The sequence below is a fragment of the Nicotiana sylvestris genome, chromosome 1 (assembly GCF_000393655.2).
Source record: "Nicotiana sylvestris chromosome 1, ASM39365v2, whole genome shotgun sequence".
Classification (NCBI taxonomy): domain Eukaryota; kingdom Viridiplantae; phylum Streptophyta; class Magnoliopsida; order Solanales; family Solanaceae; genus Nicotiana; species Nicotiana sylvestris.
In genome coordinates, this window is record NC_091057.1 from 66,365,969 (window position 1) to 66,391,422 (window position 25,454).

Here is a 25,454-nt window from a genome sequence, read left to right on the forward strand (position 1 = left end):
ATTATTATTATTATTATTATTATTATTATTATTATTATTATTATTATTATTCATTCGTTCATTTGTTCATTCATTCTTATCGCTTTTGTGAAAAAAAACATATTATTTTCCTTTATTTAATTAAATAGTAATATTTCTTTAATCCTACTTCCAAGAACATTATCAATTAGTGTAATAGATATTTTTGTATGTTAATATTATGTACTATTATATAATATTGTTATTAAAATATTTTATTAAAGTTAGAAGCCCAAAGAAAATATAGGAGGAATGAGAGGCCAAATTTTGCCACTCTGAATAGCCCAAGACAGCCCAAATCTGCCCAACCAGCAGCCAAAAATCTCCACTTTAGACCAACAATAGAACACTCTAGAACACATCGAAACGACGTCGTTTTGATAAATATGTCAGACTCAATCTCAGTCGACGCTCTTAAGAGTCCGGAACCAAAATGTGGTTCTTTTGGACAAGTAGCACCTTAATAGGCGTAAAAAAATGACATTTTTATATATAGCGCCCAAATACTGGGCTATAAATTAACGTTAACTGTGCCGTTAATGTATAGCACCCAGTATTTGGGCGCTATACATAGAAAGCTGACACTAACAGGTATAGCGCCCAAATACCCGGCGCTATACCCCTTTTTTAAAAAACGAGCCGTCTCTTCAAGACGACCATTTTGCTTCTTTTTCCTCAATATTTTATATCTTCTTCTTCTTGGTCCCCCACTCCCATACCCGCTGCCCCACTATTTTAAATTTTTTTTGGGTCCCCCATCACATAAAAGGTGAAGAACGTAGGTCCCACATTCGAGTAGAGCTTCGTATTATTGTTGATTTACACTTCCGGAGTCAAAATTTCAATCTATTTTCTTTCCGAAAATTCTAAATCGGGGTATTTCTGTTTATTTTAAGTTGAAACTTTTATAATAATGTATATTATTTGATTTGTATGTATTCTATTTCAGCTTGTTTTTTTTTTTCGAAACTAGTATGTTAAATTTATCCGGATTTAACATTAGTGTTTTATAAAAAAAATATAAATTTGTCAAATAAATTTGTCTGTTAATATCCTGATTTATATATATGTGTTTTCATGTCGTTTTGTGTTTTATTTGCAATTAAATTTATTTGTTGTTTATGTTTAGTTTAGATTATTTTTTAGCGTAGTAAAATCTAGACCTTTTAGCATAGTAAAATGTAGACCCTTTTAGTGTAGTAAAATTTAGAGCCTTGTAGCGTAGTAATTTGTAGTATTTTAGCTTAGAATTCCTTTTGTTTAAGTATCTTATACTGGTAGTTGAAAATGCAAACTTTGTACAATTAAGTTAATAATTGTATCAACACACATAATTACTAATGTTAATTTGGTACCAATGTGCCTCAAAATATCGAGCCTGGAACCCATAGGTATATATATATATATATATATAATTTGTACAATTAAGTTATTAAAAAATATGAATTTAAATTATAAAACAAACATATAATTATTAATGATAGTTTGGTACCACTGGGCCTCAAAATATCGAGCCCAGAACCCATAGGGGTGTGTGTGTGTATATATATATATATATATATAATTTGTACAATTAAGTTATTAAAAAATATGAATTTAAATTATAAAACAAACACATAATTATTAATGATAGTTTGGTGCCACTGGACCTCAAAATATCGCGCCCGGAACCCATAGGTGTGTGTATATATATATATATATAATTTGTACAATTAAGTTATTAAAAAATATGAATTTAAATTATAAAACAAACATATAATTATTAATGATAATTTGGTGCCACTGGGCCTCAAAATATCGAGCCCGGAACCCATAGGTGTATATATATATATAATTTGTACAATTAAGTTATTAAAAAATATGAATTTAAATTATAAAATAAACACATAATTATTAATGATAGTTTGGTGCCACTGGGCCTCAAAATATCGAGCCCGGAACATATAGGGGTGTGTATATATATATATATATAATTTGTATAATTATGTTATTAAAAAATATGAATTTAAATTATAAAACAAACACATAATTATTAATGATAGTTTGGTGCCACTGGGCCTCAAAATATCGCGCCCGGAACCCATAGGTATATATATATATATATAATGCTCATTAACTACCAATAATACGTATCTATACTCTTTTGCTATTTAGGTTCATTCTTCCGATGCTTCTTCAAATTATCAAGAGGTTCGATCACTCATTCCTTCTGATTTTCTTGGATCTTTGCCCGTGCCTGCTAAAACTCGTGCCTCTTCAACTTTTTTCGCTAACTGGCATTCCTTTACTGATCCACGTGTCATGACATGTCAGCACATAATTAATTCGATATATTAACTTGATTTTCTCCGGTACATACTACTAGTGCAAGTTTTCTTTTAAATATTTTAACTATGCTTATCTGAATAATGTACCAGTTGGTACAGTTGAAGCATTGTGTATATCAGAAAGGGAAATAGTAAAATAATTTGTTAGGAAATAAAGAACTTGTACTTTTGATTCAGTGAATTTAGTGAGAGCATGTACTTAAAAGTTAAAATTATTTATTGAATTAAATGAAGTGGACCACTTTTGTCAAGTGTCTGTCTCTCCCTTTCTTCTTTTCCTTTTTGGATGTTTTTTCCTTCTTTTATTTGAGCTTTTACGGGAAGCCGATTTCATCAACATCCGAAGCTTTTTGGTTTGAACTTTGAAAGTGTCAAAAAGGAATTTGTAAAAAATGTCGTAAATGGGGCTAAGGATCGAGTCTAATTCAACCAAAACGCGACGTTGTATCGAGTCGAGTCAAACTTGTTAAGTTAGTTAACATCATTTCAAAATAACGAGTCGAACTTAGTTGAACTTTTGATGTACTCCATCCGTTTCAATTTATTTGAACTTTTTTTTTGTTTTGTTTCGAATAGATAATCTCTCATAGATTGTGAAATAATTAACTTAAACTTTCAAAAGCCACATAAAAACTTTCAATAGATGATCATACCTTCAATGAAAATTTTTTATAGCCACATAAATATTTTGGCATGGTTAACACCATAACTTTCAAAAGAAATATAGCCATACAAATGTCACCATAACTTTCAACAGAATTATAGTCACACAGATGTTATGGCTTGTTTAAGACTACAAGTTTTAAAAGCCTTCATTTTTTTCTTAAACTCTATGCTCAGTCAGATAGATTCACATAAATTGAGACGAATGAAATATTAATTAAGACTACTCATACTTGAATCGAGCTCAGCCAAGAGTACACAGATGTGTTCATTAAACACAGATAGAAAACAAATAAAATAGGCATGCATTCAAAGCTCACTCACATTCAGATGCTAAGAAAACACAGATGTATGGAACTGATTCAAGAGGAAAACAACGAAAACCAACATAGAAGTGCAAGATATAGTAAAAAACACATATTAGCCTAACACAAACTAAGAACAAGTTGGAATCTATCATATGTATTAAAAATGCATTCAACGATCAAAGAGTATAGACTAACAAGGGAGTATCTGTCATGTCCCAAACCTGGGAGGCGTGGCTGGAACCCGGTTCTGCAGTGGCCCGAGCGAACCACTATATAACTCATTCATTCCTTTCGTAACTATCATGGGACAACATGTCCACAACTCGTAATGTACAACTGTAAGTGGGCAAATGTTATATCAATGAACCATCGTTCATAAAAACATGAATACATATGGGCCGAACTTTTATGAATAGAGTTATTTATGAAAGTTGTGCATTTTCTTGTTTCGTTTGTGTCGTATAGATCATGCCAAAAGAAAGAAGGTATAACCTTAACACATGAACCAATTCTCTTGACAATGCTTTTAACACATGCCAATCGCGACGAAACACGTAGATCGGAATAGGGAACGACCAAATTCAAACACATTTCCTTTTTGAGAAGTACCGTTCATTTTTTGTTGTTTCAAACACAAAAGCCAAGGCGTATTATGAACTTTACCTTAAATACATCTTTTCTAGATAATGTTCATTGTTATGGTCATTTCCTTAATTGCGAGAACATTATCAATTGATTTGCTGTCCACAAATCATGCTGACGGGTGCAAGATTTTCAAGTGATCCAAATATAGTGCTCTTTCCATTACAAACACACATTAGAATATATCAAAATAACACATAACATCTTCCTACTACAATACCAATTTACACACGATAGAGCACTTGGTAGGCGTCTAGTTTGTGCTATTGTCGTGATTGAATGCACAATTTTCATAAATGACTCTATTCATAGAAATACTAAAGGTGCCTATGTTCTTGAATTTTCATGTGTCATATTATTTTATCATATGTTCATGAGTCTTAGAAAAATACGTAAGTTGAAAAAAAAAAGTTTACTTCATGATATTACTCGAAGGCATAGTGGTCTTATGACATTCCAAGAGATTTTATTGACGTACTTCTCATTTATTGCATTCATGTACATTGATCCATAACCAGATGGTGTTATATACGCATATATATATGCATATGGGATATGAGAAAAGCTTATAACATTATATACTCTACATTACTTGATCAGCTGGTATACGTTGATGATTTGCCCACAGTGGCTGAGATTATATGATTAGATGCCCTCAGAGGCTTGATGATGTTATGAACTCATATACCCATGCATGGTATGACTTTTATATGCATATGCACGATATTATAATATTAAATGATTCACAGAGTTATTCAGATATACATGTTGAGTCTTTTACTCTATGTTTCTCTCATGTCTACTAGTTACTGATTTTCTTCCTTACATACTCGGTACATTATTTGTACTGACGTCCCTTTTGCTTGGGGACGCTGCGTTGCATGCCCGTAGGTCCTGATAGACAGGTCGAGAGTCCTCTAAGTAGGCCATCAGCTCAACGGAAGGTGTTGGTGCACTCCAATTGCTCCGGAGTTGCTTCTTTGGTCAGTATAATTAGTACATATATTGATCAGTATGGTGGGACCCTATCCCGACCTTTATGATATTATGTATTCTTAAAGGCTTGTAGACAGATGTCATGTATACAGATACTTTTCTGGCCTTGTCGGCCTATGTTTCGAGTATATAAAGAATCATACCGGTCTTATAGGCCCGTACATCATATGTATAAGTTTTTATTCCCTCATACTTTACTCCGGTTCATTTACCTATGATAGAAAGATATGAAAGATACGTTATGTTGGTACTCAATTGAGTAAGGTACCGGGTACCCGTCGCAGCGCATCGGTTTGGGTCATGACAGTATCATAGCAGTGTAGTATCAGGGATTCACAACTAAAAAATGAACTAAATCATGTTCACAGAATTTTAAATGCCCTTAAAATCTAGAACACATAGAGATATATGGAAGAAAAATATTGAACATTGCAAGAGTTAGAGGCACTAACCAGTAGCAAAATTAGATGAACAAAAGAATAAGGATTTTAGAATACTCGTAGCAAGAACCCTAAATCTTCGATGATTCAGAGTTCACAAGAGCCTAGTAAGGGCCCTGAGCAGTGCTTGCACCGGAGGAGGTTAATAATATTATGACCTTGGCTTTCAACAGGCCAAAACCCCAAGGGTTTCAAAGAAAATGAATGAGTGAGGAGAGAATATTGAGTGCAATAGTCGTGAAAACTTCGGTCTCTGTAGAGGGGAATTGGGGAGGGGTTTATATAGTAGTAGAAATTGAACAAACAAATAATAAAACACTGTAAAATCAAACATAATAAAGGACATAATAGCATGCAGAATCAATTTAAAATGGGATTAGGAGAAAAATTAGGTAAACCCTAGTTCATGATGAAGAAAAAAAATAGTCAAAAAATCTCGGGATCGGACCCGTATAATCTCGCCGTGGATGTATATAGACAAAAAATTTATCTGAATCTTGAGGAATCAGTGATGATTACTCTTGATTTAGGTCTGTACACTTGACAAAGATAGGCAAATATTATGTGATACTAAAATCGTTTAAATAACGGAGAAATCGAGCATATATGGAAGTAAAATCATGGAGAGATTCCATATTAGAACTAGAGTTGGGAGATTTAGAAGAGGTGACTGCTAGGATTTTAGTGAAAAAGAGAGAACAGATGAAAGAAAACAGGGCTACATTCTCTAGGGAAATTGAGATTAGGGTTAGAAGGTTGGGTAAAAAAGGGGAGATGATATATGGGCTGTTGATCTCTCAAGATCAATGGCTAGAATTTAATGAGAGGTGGATTAGGTTTGTAGATGGGTATGGGGTGGTGGATTGTTGGTATTGGGCTAGGGGTTATTGAGCTGGAGTTTTAAGGTGTGGGCTGGTGAATTGAGTCCGAAATTTGACCTGTTTTGGGCCAGATTTTTAAAAATAAGAAATTAAGGAAAAATAATTTAATAAAATAACTAAATAAAATATAAAAATACTATTAATGAAATTAGTATTTTAAAATAATATCTAAAGATTATAAAAATGTTTCGACCTTGAATAAAATAATAAATGCAATAGGTTATAAAATATCGCCTATTATTGCAAGATTGTGTGGATAGCCAAAAATACTAATATAATTATATGTAATGAAGTCAAAATATTTGAAGCATATATATGGATACAAATAATAAATTTGGATGACCAAGTCATCACAAAATAATTTAAAGGAATAATTACTAAATATCCAAGTAATTAAAATGCAAGAAAATTAATTTTAAAGCTCTAAAAATTTTGAAAAATTATAAAAAAATGCTTGTACAGAGTGTGAGGGCAAAATTGGGTATCAAAAATAACTCATGATGTGACTACGAGGAGTGATACCTCGGGGTAATTCTTGTTGTAATTCGTGCATTAGGAACGATTTGATTAATTGAGTTGTCATCGGTTTTACTTACTTGAGTTCATTCATATTTCAATTATATTCAAACTATGTTGTTTCTTTATTACATGTTTACTTCTTGTTGCCATTGTGCTTCTATTATTTTTTTTGTCAGTTGTAAATTCGTGATTCTTCCATTGTTTTTCTTACATTGATGTTCTTTTTATTGTTAGTTGTATTTTATATCCTCCTCAAGTTTTTATATTTTGTAGGTATCTTGATCGGGCCTTGCCACTACTTTACCGAGGTTAGGCTTGATACTTACTGGGTACCACTGTGGTGTACTCATGCTACTCTTCTGCACATTTCTTTTTGTGCAGATTCAGATACTTCTGATCCAGTTTTTGTGAGACTTATGTCTGCATGGCTGAAGACTTCAAGGTATACCTGCTTGACGTTTGTAGGCCCAGGATTCACCTTTTATTGTCTTTCATTTTCACTATTTACTATTATTTCGGAACAATGATGTACTTGGTATTCCTAGTTATCTTAGAAAAGCTTATGACTTGTACTACCGATTTTGGGATTGTATGACCGATGTTGGTTCAACTAAGTTGTTTCAGTTATTAATTAATGTATTGTAGTTAAGTTAGTTAAATCCCATTAATTCTCAGCATGTGTTAGGCTTACCTAGTTTCAGTGATTAGATGCCATCACGACTACCTAAGGTAGGGTTTTAGGGTCGTGACAACATCTCAAGGAGTACTCGACATCACAGGCAATTATATGAAGATGAAAATGTTATAGGAAGAACTACATAATTTGAGTGACAAAATCCAGCATAGTTGCCAAGGGTGTACAGGTGTCACGACCCCGGTTCGCCTTCCGTGAACCATCGTGATGACACCTAATCTCTACAACTAGGTAAGCCTAACAATGCAGAAAATGACCAAATTTGTGGAAGAAATAATTGAAAACCGAAATAGTGAAATAAAACAGTGTTTTAAAGTGCCGCTCGGCATACACAATATCAACTTTCAAAAGCTAATAACATTTTCCAAAACCTGGAATCTCATGATCATAAGCCTTGAATGTCTACAAACATCTAATTCTAGAATATCTAATAAAAAAACGAAAGTACAGAAGGGCTAATACAAAAAGGGAGAGTAGAAAGAGACTCTTCGGTCTGTGGACACGGCATATATACCTCGGAGTCTCTACAAGTGCCTCGTCTCACGAATGATAAGTCTGAATGGAGGTGCCTGTATCTGCACATAAAAAACATGCACAGACATGGCATGAGTACACCACAGCGGTACTCAGTAAGTGCCAAGCCTAACCTCGGTCGGGTAGTGACGAGGAAGGAAAAGGCCCTACTGAGGTTAAATAAAATACAAGGTATAAGGTGTAGAATAAGACTGTATAATTAAGTACAATAGTAAGAAATAACATAGAATAGAAAGAACAACAATTATAATAGAGAAAAAATAAATCACGGGAAGGAAATACAACTCAACACAGAGATAACAACCGGGGCACCTTCCAGGATACCGTCATGTAGTCCCAATTACAACTATCCAGTGGATCTCTCGGATACTGTCCCGTAGTCCATCATATATATCCGAAGAATCTCCCGGGATCCCGTTCCATAGTCCAATTATCAGTGTGCGAGGATCTACCGCAACCCCGATCCGTAGTCCCAAATATAAATACCCAGTACTGGGGGAATCTGCCGGGTGAAGTCCCGTAGTTCCATATAACTGTGCATGGGGATCTACCTTAATCCCACATCCGTAGTCCCAAATAAATAGACACGGGAGATCTACCGGAATACCGTCACGTAGTCCCAAAGTAAACACACAACAACAAGAAGAAGAGTACACAGTTCAATTCAAGTTCCATACCAAGGTAAAGCAGGTATTTCTAACCTAGCATGCTGCACGTAACCCAAATATGGCAGTTTGAGCAAGTAAGACAATTAAGTCAATTAGACATGCTTTTCTAAGCTAACAACAGGCTTAAATTGCAAGTAGTATAAAGAGGAAAAGAAACATACTAGAAATTACTAAATGAAAATTGGATTTTTAATAATTAGCAAAAGTACGCACTCGTCACCTCACTTACAAGACATTTCAATTATCAATAATACCAAATCCTAAGGGGAAGGTTCCCCACACAAGGTTAGGCAAGCCACTTACCTCGAACCAGCTCAAAGTCAACTTGAAACCACGTTCTTGCCACAAGTACTCGACTTCAAATAGTCCAAATCTATTCAATTCAATTGTATAATATAAATAACACTTCAAGTAACTAATTCTACAATTAAATCCTAAGCTAATACGCGAAATTAGGTAAAATGACCAAAACGCCCCCGGGCCCACGTCTCAAAATTAGGTAAAATTTATATTTTCAGAATTCTCATACTCTCACGAGTCTATATATAATAAGAACACTAAAATCGGAGTTCAATTGGCCCCTCAAATACCCATTTTAAGGTCTCTTAATCTCAAGCCCTAATTACCCATTTTGCACTGATTTTTCCCTAATTGTTCACCACTAATTAGACCTTTTATCACATATAAACGAGTTATGAAGTCAAAAATGTTACCTCCAAGTGATTACCCTTTGGTTTCCTCCAAAATCTCCCTCAAAAGCTTCAATCCCGTTCAAAAATGGTGGAAAAATGAAGAAGGGTCGCGGATTGGCTATTTAAATACTGCCCAGTTATTCCTTCTTCGCGAACGCGGCCATTACCTTGCATTCTCGAAGCAAAAAATCACCGACCAATTCAACTCCTCTTTTGCGAACACGAACACCTCCTCGTGAACGCAATGCTCAAACTCTTCAAGCCTTCGCGAACGCGACTCCACCTACGCGAACGTGAACCACAAAGCTCCTGGGATCCCATCTGTCCCAAATACTCTACGTGAATACGGAACCTTACTCGCATTCGTGATGCACACAATTCCATACCCTTTGTGAATGCGGGAGCAGCATCGCGAATGCCAAGGGCAAATTCTCCGCAATACAGAACTGAAGAAATCTGCAACTTTCAAAACAAGAATTTGGTCCGTTTAACCACTCAAAACTCACCCGAGGCCCTCGGGACCTCAACCAAACATGCCAACATATCCCATAACATCATTCAAACTTGTTCCAACACTCGGAACACTCAAAACAATATCAAAATACCAATTTTATGTCAGATTCAAGCCTAAGAATTCCAAAAACTCTCAAATCACGCTTTGAATAAAAAAGTCTACCAAACCGTATCCGAATGACCTGAAATTTTGCACACATGTTACATCCAACACTACAGAGCTACTCCAACTTCTGAAATTCTATTCCGACCCTCGGATCAAAATCTCACTAACGAGCCAGAAATTTTAAAAATTAAACATTCGGCATTGCAAGCCTAAATTAGCTACAGACCTCCAAAACACAATCCGAACATACCTCTAAGCCCAAAATCACCCAACAGAGCTAACAGAACCAATGAAATTCCATTCCGAGGCCGTATTCACACTGCTCCAACTACGGTTCAATTTTTAAAACTCAAACTCTCATTTAGGGACTAAGTGTCCCAAAACTCTCCGAAACTCAAAACCAAACATCCTGGCAAATCAAAATTGAAGAATTAAATACGGGGACAACAGTTAATAGGGGACCATGGAATTAATTCTTAAAATGACTGGTCGGGTCATTACAACAGGACAGGCATCTGAGTCAATTTTTAATGGGACTAAATGAGGTATATACGATTGTCCGAGAAAGTATTCTGATGATAAATCCATTATCGTCGGTGGATCAAGCCTTCTCTTTACTAATCCAACAGGAAAAATAGAGGGAGGTCAGACCAAATAATTTTCTTGTGATGGAGTCTGCATCTATGAATGTCAGCACATCTAGAAGCAACCATTTACCTATGATGGAATCAACTTTCTTGAATACCAATGCACCTAGAAATGACAAATTCAAAACAAATTACTCAACTGGTAATTATCCAAATAGCAGGCCTAGTCCATTTTGTGATTATTGCAAGTGTCCAGGATACACCAAAGATAAGTGTTTTAAGTTACATGACTATCTTCAAAACAACAATATTAATCCTAGGTTCAATAAAGGCAAGAGGATTACAATTAATGTGCATGATTCACCAGTTGACTCCATACTAGTCAAGGATGATGGGGTGACTTCTCAAGGGTGCAATGACAATAACAACAACAATAATTCCTCTCTTAACCTGTCTAAGGAGAAGTATGGGCAACCGTTCAACCTGCTACAACAATTTCACATTAGAGGTGGAGGAGAGAAAACCACCAATCCTGGTTTTACCAATGGAACTGCCAATTTTGCAAGTATATTTGCTTGTTCTGCCTCTGCCTTGTCTATTGAATTTAGCTTGCTATCATGTAGATGTTTTACACCAAGTGCTGACCTCCGCATTTTAGATTTCGGAGCATCCAACCACATGTATTCTAATAAATCCCTCCTATCACACACTAAAACCATGTCATATCCTTTAGTAATTACCTTGCCAAATGGCTGTTGAGTGAAAGTGACAGAGATTGGAACTGTAACACTTGCATCTCAGATTGTATTACATAGAGTCCTTTATGTGCCTTCTTTTAAGTATAATCTCTTATATATTCATTCCCTAACATTACTTTTTAAAAGTTTGATTGCCTTCATTGATTCTTTATGTCTTCTGCAGGCCCCTTGAATGAAGAGGCCTTTAGAGATTAGTAAGATCAAGGATTGACTGTACCTTCTTTGCTCCAGTTGTCTGAAGAATTCAGTCCCTGATTCAAATTTTGTTCCTTTAGCTTTTTACTTTATTTTGCATGTTTCATGTGATGTAAATATCTTACACTCTCATACTCACTCACCTGTAAATGATCATACACTCACACTCACTCCTGTTCACCTGTAAATACTCCCAATTGCAATAAACCTCGGCATTCTACTTCACATTCTATTTTGCCTGATATGAACAATGTGGATCTTCTATGGCACAATAGGCTAGGACATGTGCCCTTTGTGAAGACGAGGGGTATACCATCAATACCGGTCCATTTTTCACCAAAACATCCCTTTATTTGTTCAATATGCCCCATGGGCAAACAACCCAAGCTGCTCTTTCCTTTGAAGACCAGCTTCACTAGTAACATTTTTGATCTCTTACATATTTATTTGTGGGGACTCTTTCATGTACCTACCCATGACAACTCTAAATACTTGATTACCCTAATGGATGACTACAGTAGGTATACCTAAAAACATCTTTTGAGCTGTAAAAGCAATGCTCTACAGGTTATTAAAACCTTTGTGTCTATGGTTGAAACCTCGTTTCAAACCAATGTCAAGTGTGTCGGGTCATACAATGGCCTGGAGTTCACTAGTATTGAGTCAACCCACTTTTTCCAGTCAAAGGGGATTATTCACCAGAAACATGCCCTTATAAACCTCAACATAATGGGAAAGTAGAATGAAAGCACAAGTACTTCCTTGAGACTGCCAAAGCACTTATGTTTCAATCCAAACTACCCTAACGTATTGGGGATAATGCATACTAACTGCCACCTATATTATCAACAGACTATCTACTACTTATCTTAAAAACATGACTCCTTTTGAATATTTGTACAAATGAGTGCCTACTTACTCTCACCTTAGAATTTTTGGTTGTATGTTTCCCTACCACTCCTAAACCCCACATAACCAAATTTGAGCCTAGGGCAACACCTCATGTATTTATAGGCTACCCTTATGACACAAAAGGGTACAAGGTTCTTAATCTACTCAACTAGAAAATATCTATTTCGAGCGATGTAATTTTTCATGAAAATGTCTTTCCTTTTGATCTTTCCCCTGGTTCTGCACCATTACCATATCTTTTTCAATCTATTCCTTTTGTTGATGATTTGTCCTCTCAGCCCTCTCATTCTTTTAGTTCTGCACACCTTAGTAATAAGTCTACATCCCATGTTTCACCATCTGACATGCCTCCATCCTCATTTGGTTCCTCCTCTCTTCTGTTTTCATCACTCTCACCCCTCTTCCTCTCCTCATCCTATTGCCTGTCACGACCCTAAACCCGAACCCAGTCGTGATGGCGCCTCTTATGAAGACAAGGCCATCCAATTAAACCCAAGTCACTTTTTAAACAGTTAATCAGTAATAAACAGCCTAAGCATGAGTAAATAAACCAAAGTCTAAGCAAAAGATAGTATAATATGCGGAATACAGCCCAAACACAGCCCGATACCGGGATGTCATAAGTCACGAGCACCTAACAACACGAAATACTCCAAAGAAACTACAGAGTTTAATACAAAAACTAAATACATGAAGAGATAAGATAGGGAGGAGCTTTGGGCTGTGAACGCCAACAACTACCTAAAGACTCCTCGGATCCGCCTGAAACTGGAAATGATCACACTCGGGAGCGGGACCGGCTATGCCTCAATCTGAACACAGGGTACATGGAGTAAAGTGAGTACTCCAACTAAGTGAGTAACAAATGTAAATAAATATTAAAAGCAAGAAATCACGTAAGGCACAAAGCATTCTATAATAAAGCAGTAAAACCATTTTAAAACAGTAAATCAGTGAAAGACAAGTAGAATCCTTTATCTCAAATGTAATTTCATAAAAAACCCTTTTTCAACAATTTAACAGGAAATTGATAGGCAATTAAGGAAAATAAACACATCAAGGTTCGCCCCTCGGGCACTGTATCCATAAAACCGCCCCTCGGGCAACATCTTAGAACAGTACCAGCCCCTCGGGCTCAATCTCACATCACAATGGGTACTTGCGCTCACTGGGGGTGTACAGACTCCAGGAGGGGCCCTTTACGGCCCAAGCACAATATCAAGCCACCTCGTGGCATCATCACTAGGCCCTCGGCCTCATATCAATCAAGCCACCTCGTGGCGTACATATCTCAGGCCCTCGGCCTCATAATCAATATCAAATGTTTCCTCACAACATAGGCCCTCGGCCTTACTCAGTCATAAATCCTCACAAGCCACTCGGGCAATAGTAAGACATGATTCTCATCCCAAAAATATCCTTTAAAAGATCATGTAAGTGTTAAAACAGAGTAAATATGGCTGAGTACGAAAACAGTGAAATATGACATGACTGAGTTCAAGTATAAAGTCAAAACAGTGAGGAAATACCAGTAAAAATCCCCGAAGGGTTCAAATAGTTGGCACAAGGCCCAAATATGGCATTCAACACAATTTATGATGATAGCAAATAGATTTCAGTCAAATACACGGTAAAAGAGTCATTCGGGACGGACCAAGTCACAATCCCCAATAGTGCACAACTCCACGCTCGTCATCAAGCATGTGCGTCACCTTATTATAGCACAACGATGTGCAAGTGCAGGGTTTTATACACTCAAAACATTATTTACAATCATTACTCACCTCGAATCGGTGAAATCTCTAGCCCGCGACGCCTTTACCCCTCAAATCGGCCTCCACTCACGTAGAACCTATCCAAAATCAGAACGAGGACATCAAAATATGCTAAGGGAACGAAGCCCAAGCGAAAACAATCAATAAATGACAAAAATCCCGAAATTACCAAAACCCGACCCTCGGGCACACGTCTCGGAATTCGATAATTTTTATATCAATAAATTCCTTATCTCCCCACGAGTTCATACATATCAAAAGTTCAGAAATCCGACCTCAAATAGTCCTTCAAATCCTCAAACAAAGGTCTATGTTTCCAAGCCCTAGTTTTCCCCAATTTTCACCCTTAATTCCATTAATTATAGCTCTAATCCGTGAAATTATTGCATAGGAACGAGTTTTAAGTCCAAATTTCTTATCTCAATGAAGTTCCCTGGAAATCCCTCTTTCAAATCGTCCAAAAAGCTTCAAAGTCGAAGTCAAAAATGGTGAAATAGCTCAAATTCGCGAAGGACACAATTTGTACCTTCTGTCCAGACATTTTCGCATCTGCGTCTATATTTCCTCTTCTGCGGTACCACTTCTGCGGTCAAAACCACCGCATCTACGATCCTCACTTAAACTCCCATTTCCGCATCTGTAATTCATTATCCGCGCCTGCGCCATCGCATGTGCGGTATTCCAACCGCTTCTGCGGTTCCTGACGACTTCTCCAAATTCCGCTTCTGTGGACATTCTTCCACTTATGCGGCGCCGCACCTGCGGTCCCCAATCCACAGGTGTGAAAATACCAGAAGCAACAAATTCAGGAGCTACAACAAAATCTCAAACTCCCCGTCAACCATTCGATATCACCCTGAGGCCCCTGGGACCTCAACAAAAAACACAAACATATCCTAATACCTTATTCAAACTTGTACCAATCTTCAAAACACCTCAAACAATATCAAATCAACCAAACACATCGGATTCAAGCCAAACTTTCTAAAATCTTCTGAATTCCGCTTTTTATCAAAAACCCAACCAAACCACATCCGAATGACCTGAAATTTTGCACACACACCCCAAATGACACAACAGAACTACTACAACTGTCGGAATTCCATTCCAACCCCTATATCAAAATCTTGCCTATCAACCGGAAATTGCCAAAATATCAACTTCGCCAATTCAAGCCTAAATCTACTCTAAACCTCCAAAACTCAATCTGATCACACTCCTAAGTCCCATATCACCTCCCGAAGTTAACCGAACCATCAAAACTCATATCCGAGCCTTCTAACACATAAGTCAACACCCGGTTGACTTTTTCAACTTAAGCTTCCTTAAAAGAGACTAAGTGTCTCAAACCTTACCAAAATCATTCCGGATTCGATCCGACCAACCCGATATCACATAACACAGATAAACAAATCATAAAAAAGCATAGATGGGGGTAACAAAGCGGTAACTCATGAGACAACTGGTTGGGTCGTCACATCCTCCCCAACTTAAACAAATGTTCGTCCTCGAACGAGTCAAAAAACATACATGAAGCCTCAAATAGGTGAGGATATCTGCTCCGAATCTCCCGCTCGGTCTCCCAGGTAGCCTCCTCCAGGGGCCGACCTCTCCACTGCACTTTCACTGAAGCTATGTTCTTTGACCTCAACTTTCGAACCTGACGACCTAAAATAGCTACTGGCTCCACATCATAAGTCAAATCATCATCCAAATGAACCGTGTTGAAATCCAAAACATGAGACGGATCCCCAATATACTTTCGGAGCATAGAAACATGAAACACTAGATGCACACTCGATAATCTAGGTGGAAAGGCAAGCTCATAAGCAACCTCCCTAATCCCCCGAAGCACCTCAAAAGGCCCAATGAACCGAGGACTCAATTTACCCATCTTTCCAAATCTCATAACACCCTTCATGGGCGAAACCTTTAACAGAACCTTCTCGCCAACCATGTAGGATACATCTCGAACCTTCCTGTTAGCATAAATCTTTTGCCTCAACTACACGGTACGAAGCCTCTCCTGAATCACCTTCACCTTTTCTAAGGCATCCTGCTCAAAGTGTGTCCCCAATAGCCTATCCTCACCGAGCTCGAACTAACCAACTGGAGATCTACACCGCCTCCTATATAAAGCCTCATATGGAGCCATTTGAATACTCGACTGGTAGCTGTTGATATAAGCAAACTCTGCAAGTGGTAGAAACTGATCCCATGACCCTCCGAAATCAATGACACAAGCACGCAACATGTCCTCCAATATCTGAATAGTACGCTCGGACTGCCCGTCCATCTGAGGGGGAAAAGTTGTGCTCAACTCAACCTGTGTACCCAACTCTCGCTGCACAAACCTCCAAAACTGCGATGTAAACTGAGAGCCCCTATTTGAAATGATGGAAACTGGGACACCATGCAATCGAACAATCTCCCGGATATAGATCTCTGCCAACCGCTCTGAAGAATAGGTAGTACACACAGGAATGAAGTGCGTAGACTTGGTCAGCCGATCCATAATCACCCAAATAGCATAGAACTTCCTCAAAGTCCGTGGAAGCCCAGCTACAAAGTCCATAGTCATCATCTCCCACTTCCACTCTGGAATATCTATCCGCTGAAGCAAGCCACCCGGTCTCTGATGCTCATATTTCACCTGCTGGCAATTGAGACACCGAGCTACAAATCCCATACTGTCTTTCTTCATTCTCATCCACCAATAGTGCCGCCTCAAATCCTGATACATATTCGCAGCACCTTGATGAATGGAATACTACGCGCTATGGGCCTCCTCCAGAATCAACTCCCGAATCCCATCAACATTGGGCACACAGATCCGACCCTGCATCCTCAACACCCCATCATCACCAATGGTCACATCTATGGCATCATCATGATGAACTCTGTCCTTAAGGACAAGCAAATGCGGATCATCATACTGGCACTCTCTGATGCGATCATATAAGGAAGACCGAGAAACCACACAAGCCAATACCCGACTGGGCTCCAAAATATCTAACCTCACGAACCGATTGGCCAAGGCCTGAACATCAACTACAAGAGGTCTCTTCCCAACTGGAATATATGCCAAGCTCTCCATACTCACAGCCTTTCGGCTCAAGGCATCGGCCACCACATTGGCCTTCACCGGATGGTACAATATAGTGATATCATAATCCTTAAGCAACTCCAACCATCTTCGCTGCCTCAAATTAAGATCCTTCTATTGGAACAAGTGCTGGAGTCTACGATGATTAGTAAACACCTCACAAGACACACCATACAAGTAATGTCTCCAAATCTTCAACAGGTGAACTATGGCAGCCAACTCCAAATCATGAACGAGGTAGTTCTTCTCATAGGGCTTCAACTCACGAGAAGCATAGGCAATAAATCTACCCTCCTGCATCAATACACAACAATACCAACTCTCGAAGCATCACAATACACAGTATATGAACCTGAAGCTAATGGCAAAACTAACACTGGAGTCGTGGTCAAAGCTGTCTTGAGCTTCTAAAAGCTCTCATCACACTCGTCCGACCATACAAATGAAGCACCCTTTTGAGTCAACTTAGTCAAGGGCGACGCGATAAATAAGAATCCCTGAACAAACTGGCGATAATAGCCTGCCAAACCAAGAAAGCTTCGAATCTTTGTGGCTGAGGATGGTTTGGGCCAACTCTGAACCGCCTCTATCTTCTTCGAATCAACCTGAATACCCTCGCTGGACACCACGTGCTCTATGAAAGCCACTGAACTAAGCCAAAACTCACACTTGGAGAATTTTGCATAAGGCTTCTCCTCCCTCAATCTCTGCAAGACAACTCTCAAATTCTCCACGTGTTCTTCCTGACTACGCGAATACACAAAAATATCATCAATGAAGACTATGACAAACGAGTCGAGATAAGGCCGAAATACACTATTCATCAAATGCATGAACGCTACTAGGGCATTGGTCAGCCCAAAAAGACATCACCAAGAACTCATAATGACCATATCGGGTCCTGAAAGCTGTCTTAAGAATATCCGAGTCCCTGATCTTCAACTGGCGATAACTTGAACAGAGATCAATCTTGGAGAACACTCTCGCTCCCTGAAGCTGGTCGAATAAATAATCAATATGAGGCAAAGGATATTTGTTCTTAATTGTTACCTTGTTCAATTGCCTATAATCGATGCACATCCTCATAGTGCCATCCTTTTTCTTCACAAATAGAATTGGCACACCCCAAAGGTCACACACTAGGCCGAACGAACCCTTTATCAAGGAGTTCTTGAAGTTGCTCCTTTAATTCCTTCAACTCCGCTGGTGCCATACGATACGGCAAAATAGAAATGGGCTGAGTGCCCGGTACCAGGTCAATACCAAAATCAATATCCATATTTGGTGGCATGCCCAACAGGTCTGCAGGAAACACATCAGGAAAATCCCTCACAATTGGAATAGAATCAATACTGGGAGTCTCAGCGCCAACATTCCTCATAAATGCTAGATACGAAGACAACCCTTCCCAACCATAAGCTGGGCTTTCAAGAATGAGATCACCCTACTAAGAACATAATCAGTCACACCTCGCCACTCGATCCGTGGCACACCCGGTATAGCCAATGTGACTGTCTTATCATGACAGCCCAGAATAGCACGACACAGAGATAGCTAATCCATGCCCAAAATGATATCAAAATCCACCATACACAATAATAAAAGATCCCCACTAGTCTCCAAACCCCTAATAGTCACCACACACGACAGTTACACACGGTCTACAATAATAGTATCGCCCACCGGGGTAGTTACATGAACAGGTGAAGCAAGAAACTCACGGGGTGTACCCAAGAATGAGCAAAGTATGATGATACATAAGAAAAGGTGGAACTGGGATCAAATAATACAAAGCATCTCTGTGGAAGACTGAAACAATACCTGTAATAACAACATCTGAAGCAATAACATCGGGTCTGTCTGGAAGTGCATAGAAACGGGCCTGACCGCCACCTGATCAACCTCCCTCTCTTGGGCGACCCCTAGCTGGCTGACCTCCACCCTTAGCTAGCTGGGCGGGTGGTGGTGAAGTAACTGGCACTGAAGTCGATGACTGACCCCTCTGCTGAAATGAACTTGCAAGACGACGAGGGAACTGCCTCCATATATGACCCATCTCACCATACTCATAACAACTCCCAGGTGCTGGAGAAGGGGACTGAAGGGAACCCCTCACGCCAAAGTGACTAGCAGATGTACTCGGCATAGAAAAACCCTAAACTGATGGAGCACGAGACGAACTCTGAGCTGGAAGGGCACTAAGTGATGACTGGCCATGATGAGAACTGTGAAAACCATGACTTGATGACGCCCCACGATAACCTGGGCGAGCTGGCTGAGCATGCCTGAATGGACGACCTCTGTCATGCTAAAACTAACCTCTCGAAGGAGTACCGCTGTAACTACCAGATCCTCGGGGCCTCTTGGCCTCCCTCTCCTCTCGCTCCTAGTGATGAACAGACTCAATCTCACAGGCAATATCCACAACCTCCTCAAAAGTAGCACAATCACCCTATCCCTGGTTATGAGGATACGAAGCTAATAAGTGAGGCCATTAACAAACCTACTAATCCTCTATCTATCTGTCGGAACCATCCAGATAGCATGACAAGCTAACTCAGAGAACCTCATCTCGTACTGCGTCACAGTCATCTCTCCCTGACGCAACCACTCAAACTCCCTACGCAGCTTCTCTCTGCCGGACTGCGACACATACTTCTCCAGAAAGAGAACGGAGAACTGTTGCCAGGTAAGGGGTGTTGCACCAACAGTCCTACGCCTTTCAAAAGCCTCCCACCAAGTGAAGGCAGTTCCCGAAACTGATAAGTAGTGAAAGCAACACCGTTGGTCTCTAGAATACCCGCTGTACGAAGCATCCTATGACACTTATCTAAGAAACCCTGGGCATCCTCGCCCTCTGCACCACTGAAGGTCGGAGGCTGCAGTCTACCAAACATCTCCAACCTACGCTGCTCATCTTCCGGCATAGCAGGAACTACATAGTCGTAAGTAGCTGCAATCCGCTGGGCTGGATGTACCCCCAGGGTCTGAAGTCCCTGCACGATCTGCTTAGGTGTGCGAGCGGCGGGAGTCAAATTGCCTCCCCCGGCCTGAGAAGTAGCTACGGTTGTAGTGGCTGAAACCACTAGAGCTAGGCTAGTGCAAACTGATAAGATCTGATCCAAGGACTCCTGAAGAACCGAAATCATAATGGGCACAGCTAGTGCCTGAGCTGGTGCTGCTGGAGCACCCATAACTGGGACCTAATCCTGAACTGGGGCAGCTGGTGGATATGCAGATGCTGCCCTAGTGGCTCTACCCCTACCACGACCACGACCGCGTCCTCGGCCTCTGGTGGCCCCAGCTGGTGGTACTGGTGGTCATCCATCTTGACTGGTAGCACATGTCCTCACCATATGTGAGAGAATAGAATAATAGAAGTTTAGTACTCGGATCAACAAATTCGCACGATAAAAATTTCAAGAATATGAAGTATTTCCTAAAGATTCTGCAGCCTCTCGATGATAAATACAGACGTCTCCGTACCAATCAGCAAGACTCTACTAAATATGCTCATGACTCGTGAGACCCATGTAACCTGGGCTATGATATCAACTTGTTACGACCCTACACCCGAACCCAATCGTGATGGCGCCTCTCATGAATACAATGCCAGCCATTAAACCTAATTCACTTTTTAAACAGTTAATAAGTAATAAACAACCTAAGCATGAGTAAATAAACCAAAGTTTAAGCAAAAGAGAGTATAATATACGGAATACAACCCAAACACAAACCCGATATCGGGGTGTCACAAGTTATGAGCATCTAACAACACGGAATACTCCAAAGCAACTATAGAGTTTAATACAAAAACTAAAGACATGAAGAGATAATATAGGGAAGAGCTCCGGGCTGCAAATGCCAACAACTACCTAAAGACTCCTCTAATCCGCCTGAAGCTATAAATGATCAGCGCTCGGGAGCGGGACCGGCTACGCCTGAATCTGCACGCAGGGTACAGGGAGTAAAATGAGTACTCTAAATTAGTGAGTAACAAATGTAAATAAAGACTGAAAGCAAGAAATCACGTAAGGCACAAAGCATTCTATAATAAAGCAGTAAAACCATTTCAAAACAGTAAATCATTGAAAGACAGGTAAAATCCTTTAGCTCAAATGTAATTTCATGAAAAGCCCTTTTTCAACAATTTAATAGGAAATTGACAGGAAATTAAGGAAAATAAATACATCAAGGTTTGCCCCTCGGGCACTCTATCCACAAAATCGCCCCTCGGGCCCAATCTCACATCACAATGGGTACCCGCACTCATTGGAGGTGTACATACTCCTGGAGGGACCCCTTACGGCCCAAGTGAAATATCAAGCCACCTTGTGGTATCATCACTAGGCCCTCAGCCTCATATCAATCAAGCCACCTCATGGCGTACATATCTCAGGCCCTCGGCCTCATAATCAGTATCAAATATTTTCTCACAACATAGGCCCTCGGCCTTACTAAGTCAAAAATCGTCATAAGCCACTCGGGTAATAGTAAGACATGATTCTCAGCCCAAAAATATCCTTTAAAAGATCATGTAAGTGTTAAAACAAAGTAAGCATGGCTGAGTACGAAAGCAATGAAATACGACATGACTGAGTTAAAGTATAAAGTCAAAACAGTGAGGAAATACTAGTAAAAATCCTTGAAGGGTTCAAATAGTTGGCACAAGGCCCAAATATGACATTCAGCCCAAATCATGATGGTAGCAAATAGATTTCAGTCAAATACGCAGTAAAATAGTCATTTGGGACGAACCAAGTCATTATCCCCAACAGTGCACGACCCCACACTCGTCATCAAGCGTGTGCGTCACCTCAATATAGCACAACGATGTGCATGCCCGGGGTTTCATACCTACAGAACATCATTTACAATCATTATTCACCTCGAACTGGTGAAATCTCTAGCCCGCAATGCCTTTGCCCCTCGAATCGGCCTCCACTCGCGTCGAATTTATCCAAAGTCAGAACGAGGATGTCAAAATATGCTAAAGGAACGAAGCCCAAGCGAAAACAATCAATAAATGACACAAATCCCGAAATTAACAAAACCCGACCCCCGGGACCACATCTCGGAATTCGATAATTTTTACATCAATAGATTCCTTATCTCCCCACGAGTTCATAAATATCAAAAGTTCAGAAATCCGACCTCAAATTGTCCTTCAAATCCTCAAGCAAAGGTCTAAGTTTCCAAGCCTAGTTTTCCCCAATTTTCACCCTTAATTCCATTATAAACAATCCGTGAAATAATAGCATAGGAACGAGTTTTAAGTCCAAATTTCTTACCTCAATGAAGTTCCCTTGAAATCCCTCTTTCAAATCGTCCAAAAAGCTCTAAAGCCGAAGTAAAAAATGGTGAAATAGCTCAAATTCACGAAGGACATAATTTATACCTTCTGTCCAGACATTTTTGCATCTGCGGCTATATTTCCGCTTCTGCAGTACCGCATCTGCGGTCCTCACTTAAACTCCCATTTCTGCATCTGCGATCCATATCCGCACATGCACCATCGCAAGCGCGGTTTTCCAACCGCTTTTGCGGTTCCTGATGACTTCACCAAATTCTACTTCTGCAGCCACTCTTCTGCTTATGTGGCGCTGCACCTGCGGTCCCCAATTCGCATGTGCGAAAATACCAGGATCAGCAAATTCAACAGCTGCAACAAAGTCTCAAACTCCCCGTCAACCATCTGAAATCAACCCGAGGACCCCGGCACCTCAACCAAAAACACAAACATATCCTAATACCTTATTCAAACTTGTACCAATCTTCAAAACACCTCAAACAACATCAAATTAACCAAAACACATCGGATTCAAGACAAACTTTCTAAAATCTTCCGAATTTTGTTTTTGATCAAAAACCCAACCAAACTACGTCTGAATAAACTGAAAAAACCCAACATAACAGAACTACTGCAATTCTCGGAATTCCATTTTGACCCCTATATCAAAATCTCGCTTATCAACCGAAAATTGTCAAAATATCAACTTCGCCAATTCAAGCCTAAATCTACTCCGAACCTCTAAAACTCATTCCGATCACACTTCTAAGTCCCAAATCACCTCCCAAAGTTAACCGAACCATCAGAACTCATATCAGAGCCCTCTAACACATAAGTCAACAACTAGTTGACTTTTCCAACTTAAGTTTCCTTTAAAGAGACTAAGTGTCTCAAACCTTACCAAAATAATTCTGGATTCAATCCGACCAACCTAATACCACATAACACAGATAAATAAAGCATAAAAAGCAGAAATAGGGAAAATAGAGCGGTAACTCATGAGGCGACTGGTCGAGTCGTCACATTGCCTTTCCTTTATCCACCACGAAATCTTCTAGACATCATAAATTGCCTGACCACCTGAAGGGTTACATATGCTCCATACCATATTTGAAACCTCCTATTACCAATTCCTCTCATCTATTTCTCAGTTCTTTGTTCTCCAACCATCATCATGATAGTAAGCAACTTGTGCAAAATGTTTGTCATGATAGTGAGCCATCTTTTTATGTAGGGGCAGTCGTGCACCCTGCTGGCAAGAGTCTATGTCTTTGGAGTTTTGAGCTTTGCATGCAAATAACATCTAGGACCTGGTTATTTTTCCTCCTAGGAAGAAAGCCATAGGTTGTAGATGGGTCTACAAGGTCAAGCACAGGGCAGATGAGAACATATAGACTTTTAAGGCTAGGTTAGTTGTAAAGGGTTACACTCAGTAGGTTGGGGTTGACTATATAGAGAACTATACACCTGTTGCGAAAATCACTACTGTGAGAGAACTTGTAGCCACTCCAATTAAGAAACACTAGGACATTTTCCAGCTTGATGTCAACAATGCCTTTCTCTATGGTGATTTAGAGGAAGATGTATACATGCAATTTCCACATGGTTTAGTAGTGGACGCACCTGGAGTAGTTTAATTAAGAAAATCCCTCTATGGCCTAAAATAGGCTAGTCGATAGTGGTATGCTATTGGCCACTACTCTTTGTTCCAGGAGTTATGTTCATTTCTTTCCATGTCTATTCTCTCTTCTACAAGAAAATCAACTTCTTCCACTATCATTGTTGCTGTATATGTTGACGGTTTCATTATCACTATCACTAGTTCCACATAGATCACTGAGCTGAAGACCTTGTTACATGATCAGTTTAAGATTAAGGACATAGGTAGGCTTCATTACTTTCATGGTTTGGAGGTCCTTTACAAAGAAGATGAAGTTATTATCTCCCAGAGGAAGTTTGCACTGCATCTCTTAAAGGAGTATGACTGTCTTCATTGCAGTAGTCTTACTTCTCCTCTTGATCCCAAAGTCAAGCTGAGGGCCAAAGAGGGAGCTGCTCTTTCAGATCTTACATACTATAGAAAACTGATAGGCAAGCTTAACTTTCTCACCAACACTATATTGGATATTGCCTATAGTGTACAATACTTGAGCCAATTTATGCAGGATCCTAGAGAACCCCACCTACAGAATGCATTCCACTTACTCAGATAACTTAAGGGTGATCCTACTCTTGGTATCTCTCTGTCCAATGATCCTGATTGCACCATTAAATAGTATTGTGACTCTGACTGGGCTATCTGCCAAGACTCTAGGAGGTTAGCCAGTGGTTACTTGGTATTGTTGGGTAGTAGTCCTATCAGTTGGAAGTCCAAAAAGTAGGAAACCATTTCTCTTTTCTCGCCTGAAGCAGAATATAGGTCCCTTAGAAAGGTGGTTGAGGAGTTGACATGGTTATGCAAGTTGTTTGGGGAGTTGGTTGTTCCCTTTTGTGCTCCTGTGAATGTATATTGTGATAGTCAATCAGCCTTACACATTGGTAGGAACCCTGTGTTCTATGAGCGGACCAAGCACATTGAGGTTGATTGTCACTTTGTGAGGGATAAGCTTCAAGAAGGTTTAATGTCCTTACATCACATTGGTACACATGACCATTTGGCAGACATTCTCACTAAGGCTCTTACTGGCATCAAACATTCCACTGTATTGAACAAGTTGGCTGTGAAGACCTCACTTCCAACTTTAGGGAGAGTATAGAGCTATGCATTTATTTGTTCTTAGTTTATTTACTTAGGTCTACTATTATTAGTGTAGTTGTCAATTAGTTAGTT

At 39.4% G+C, this 25,454-nt stretch overlaps 1 protein-coding gene across 1 annotated transcript; it reads left to right on the plus strand.

The window, feature by feature from the left end:
• Positions 1-24,357: 24,357 nt before the first annotated feature.
• On the plus strand, positions 24,358-24,837 carry LOC138870886 (uncharacterized mitochondrial protein AtMg00810-like). The gene is made up of 2 exons (XM_070148729.1): positions 24,358-24,411; positions 24,490-24,837. Exons 1-2 carry the CDS (start codon positions 24,358-24,360, stop codon positions 24,835-24,837), a joined length of 402 nt encoding a protein of 133 aa, XP_070004830.1.
• The last annotated feature ends 617 nt before the right edge of the window (positions 24,838-25,454 follow it).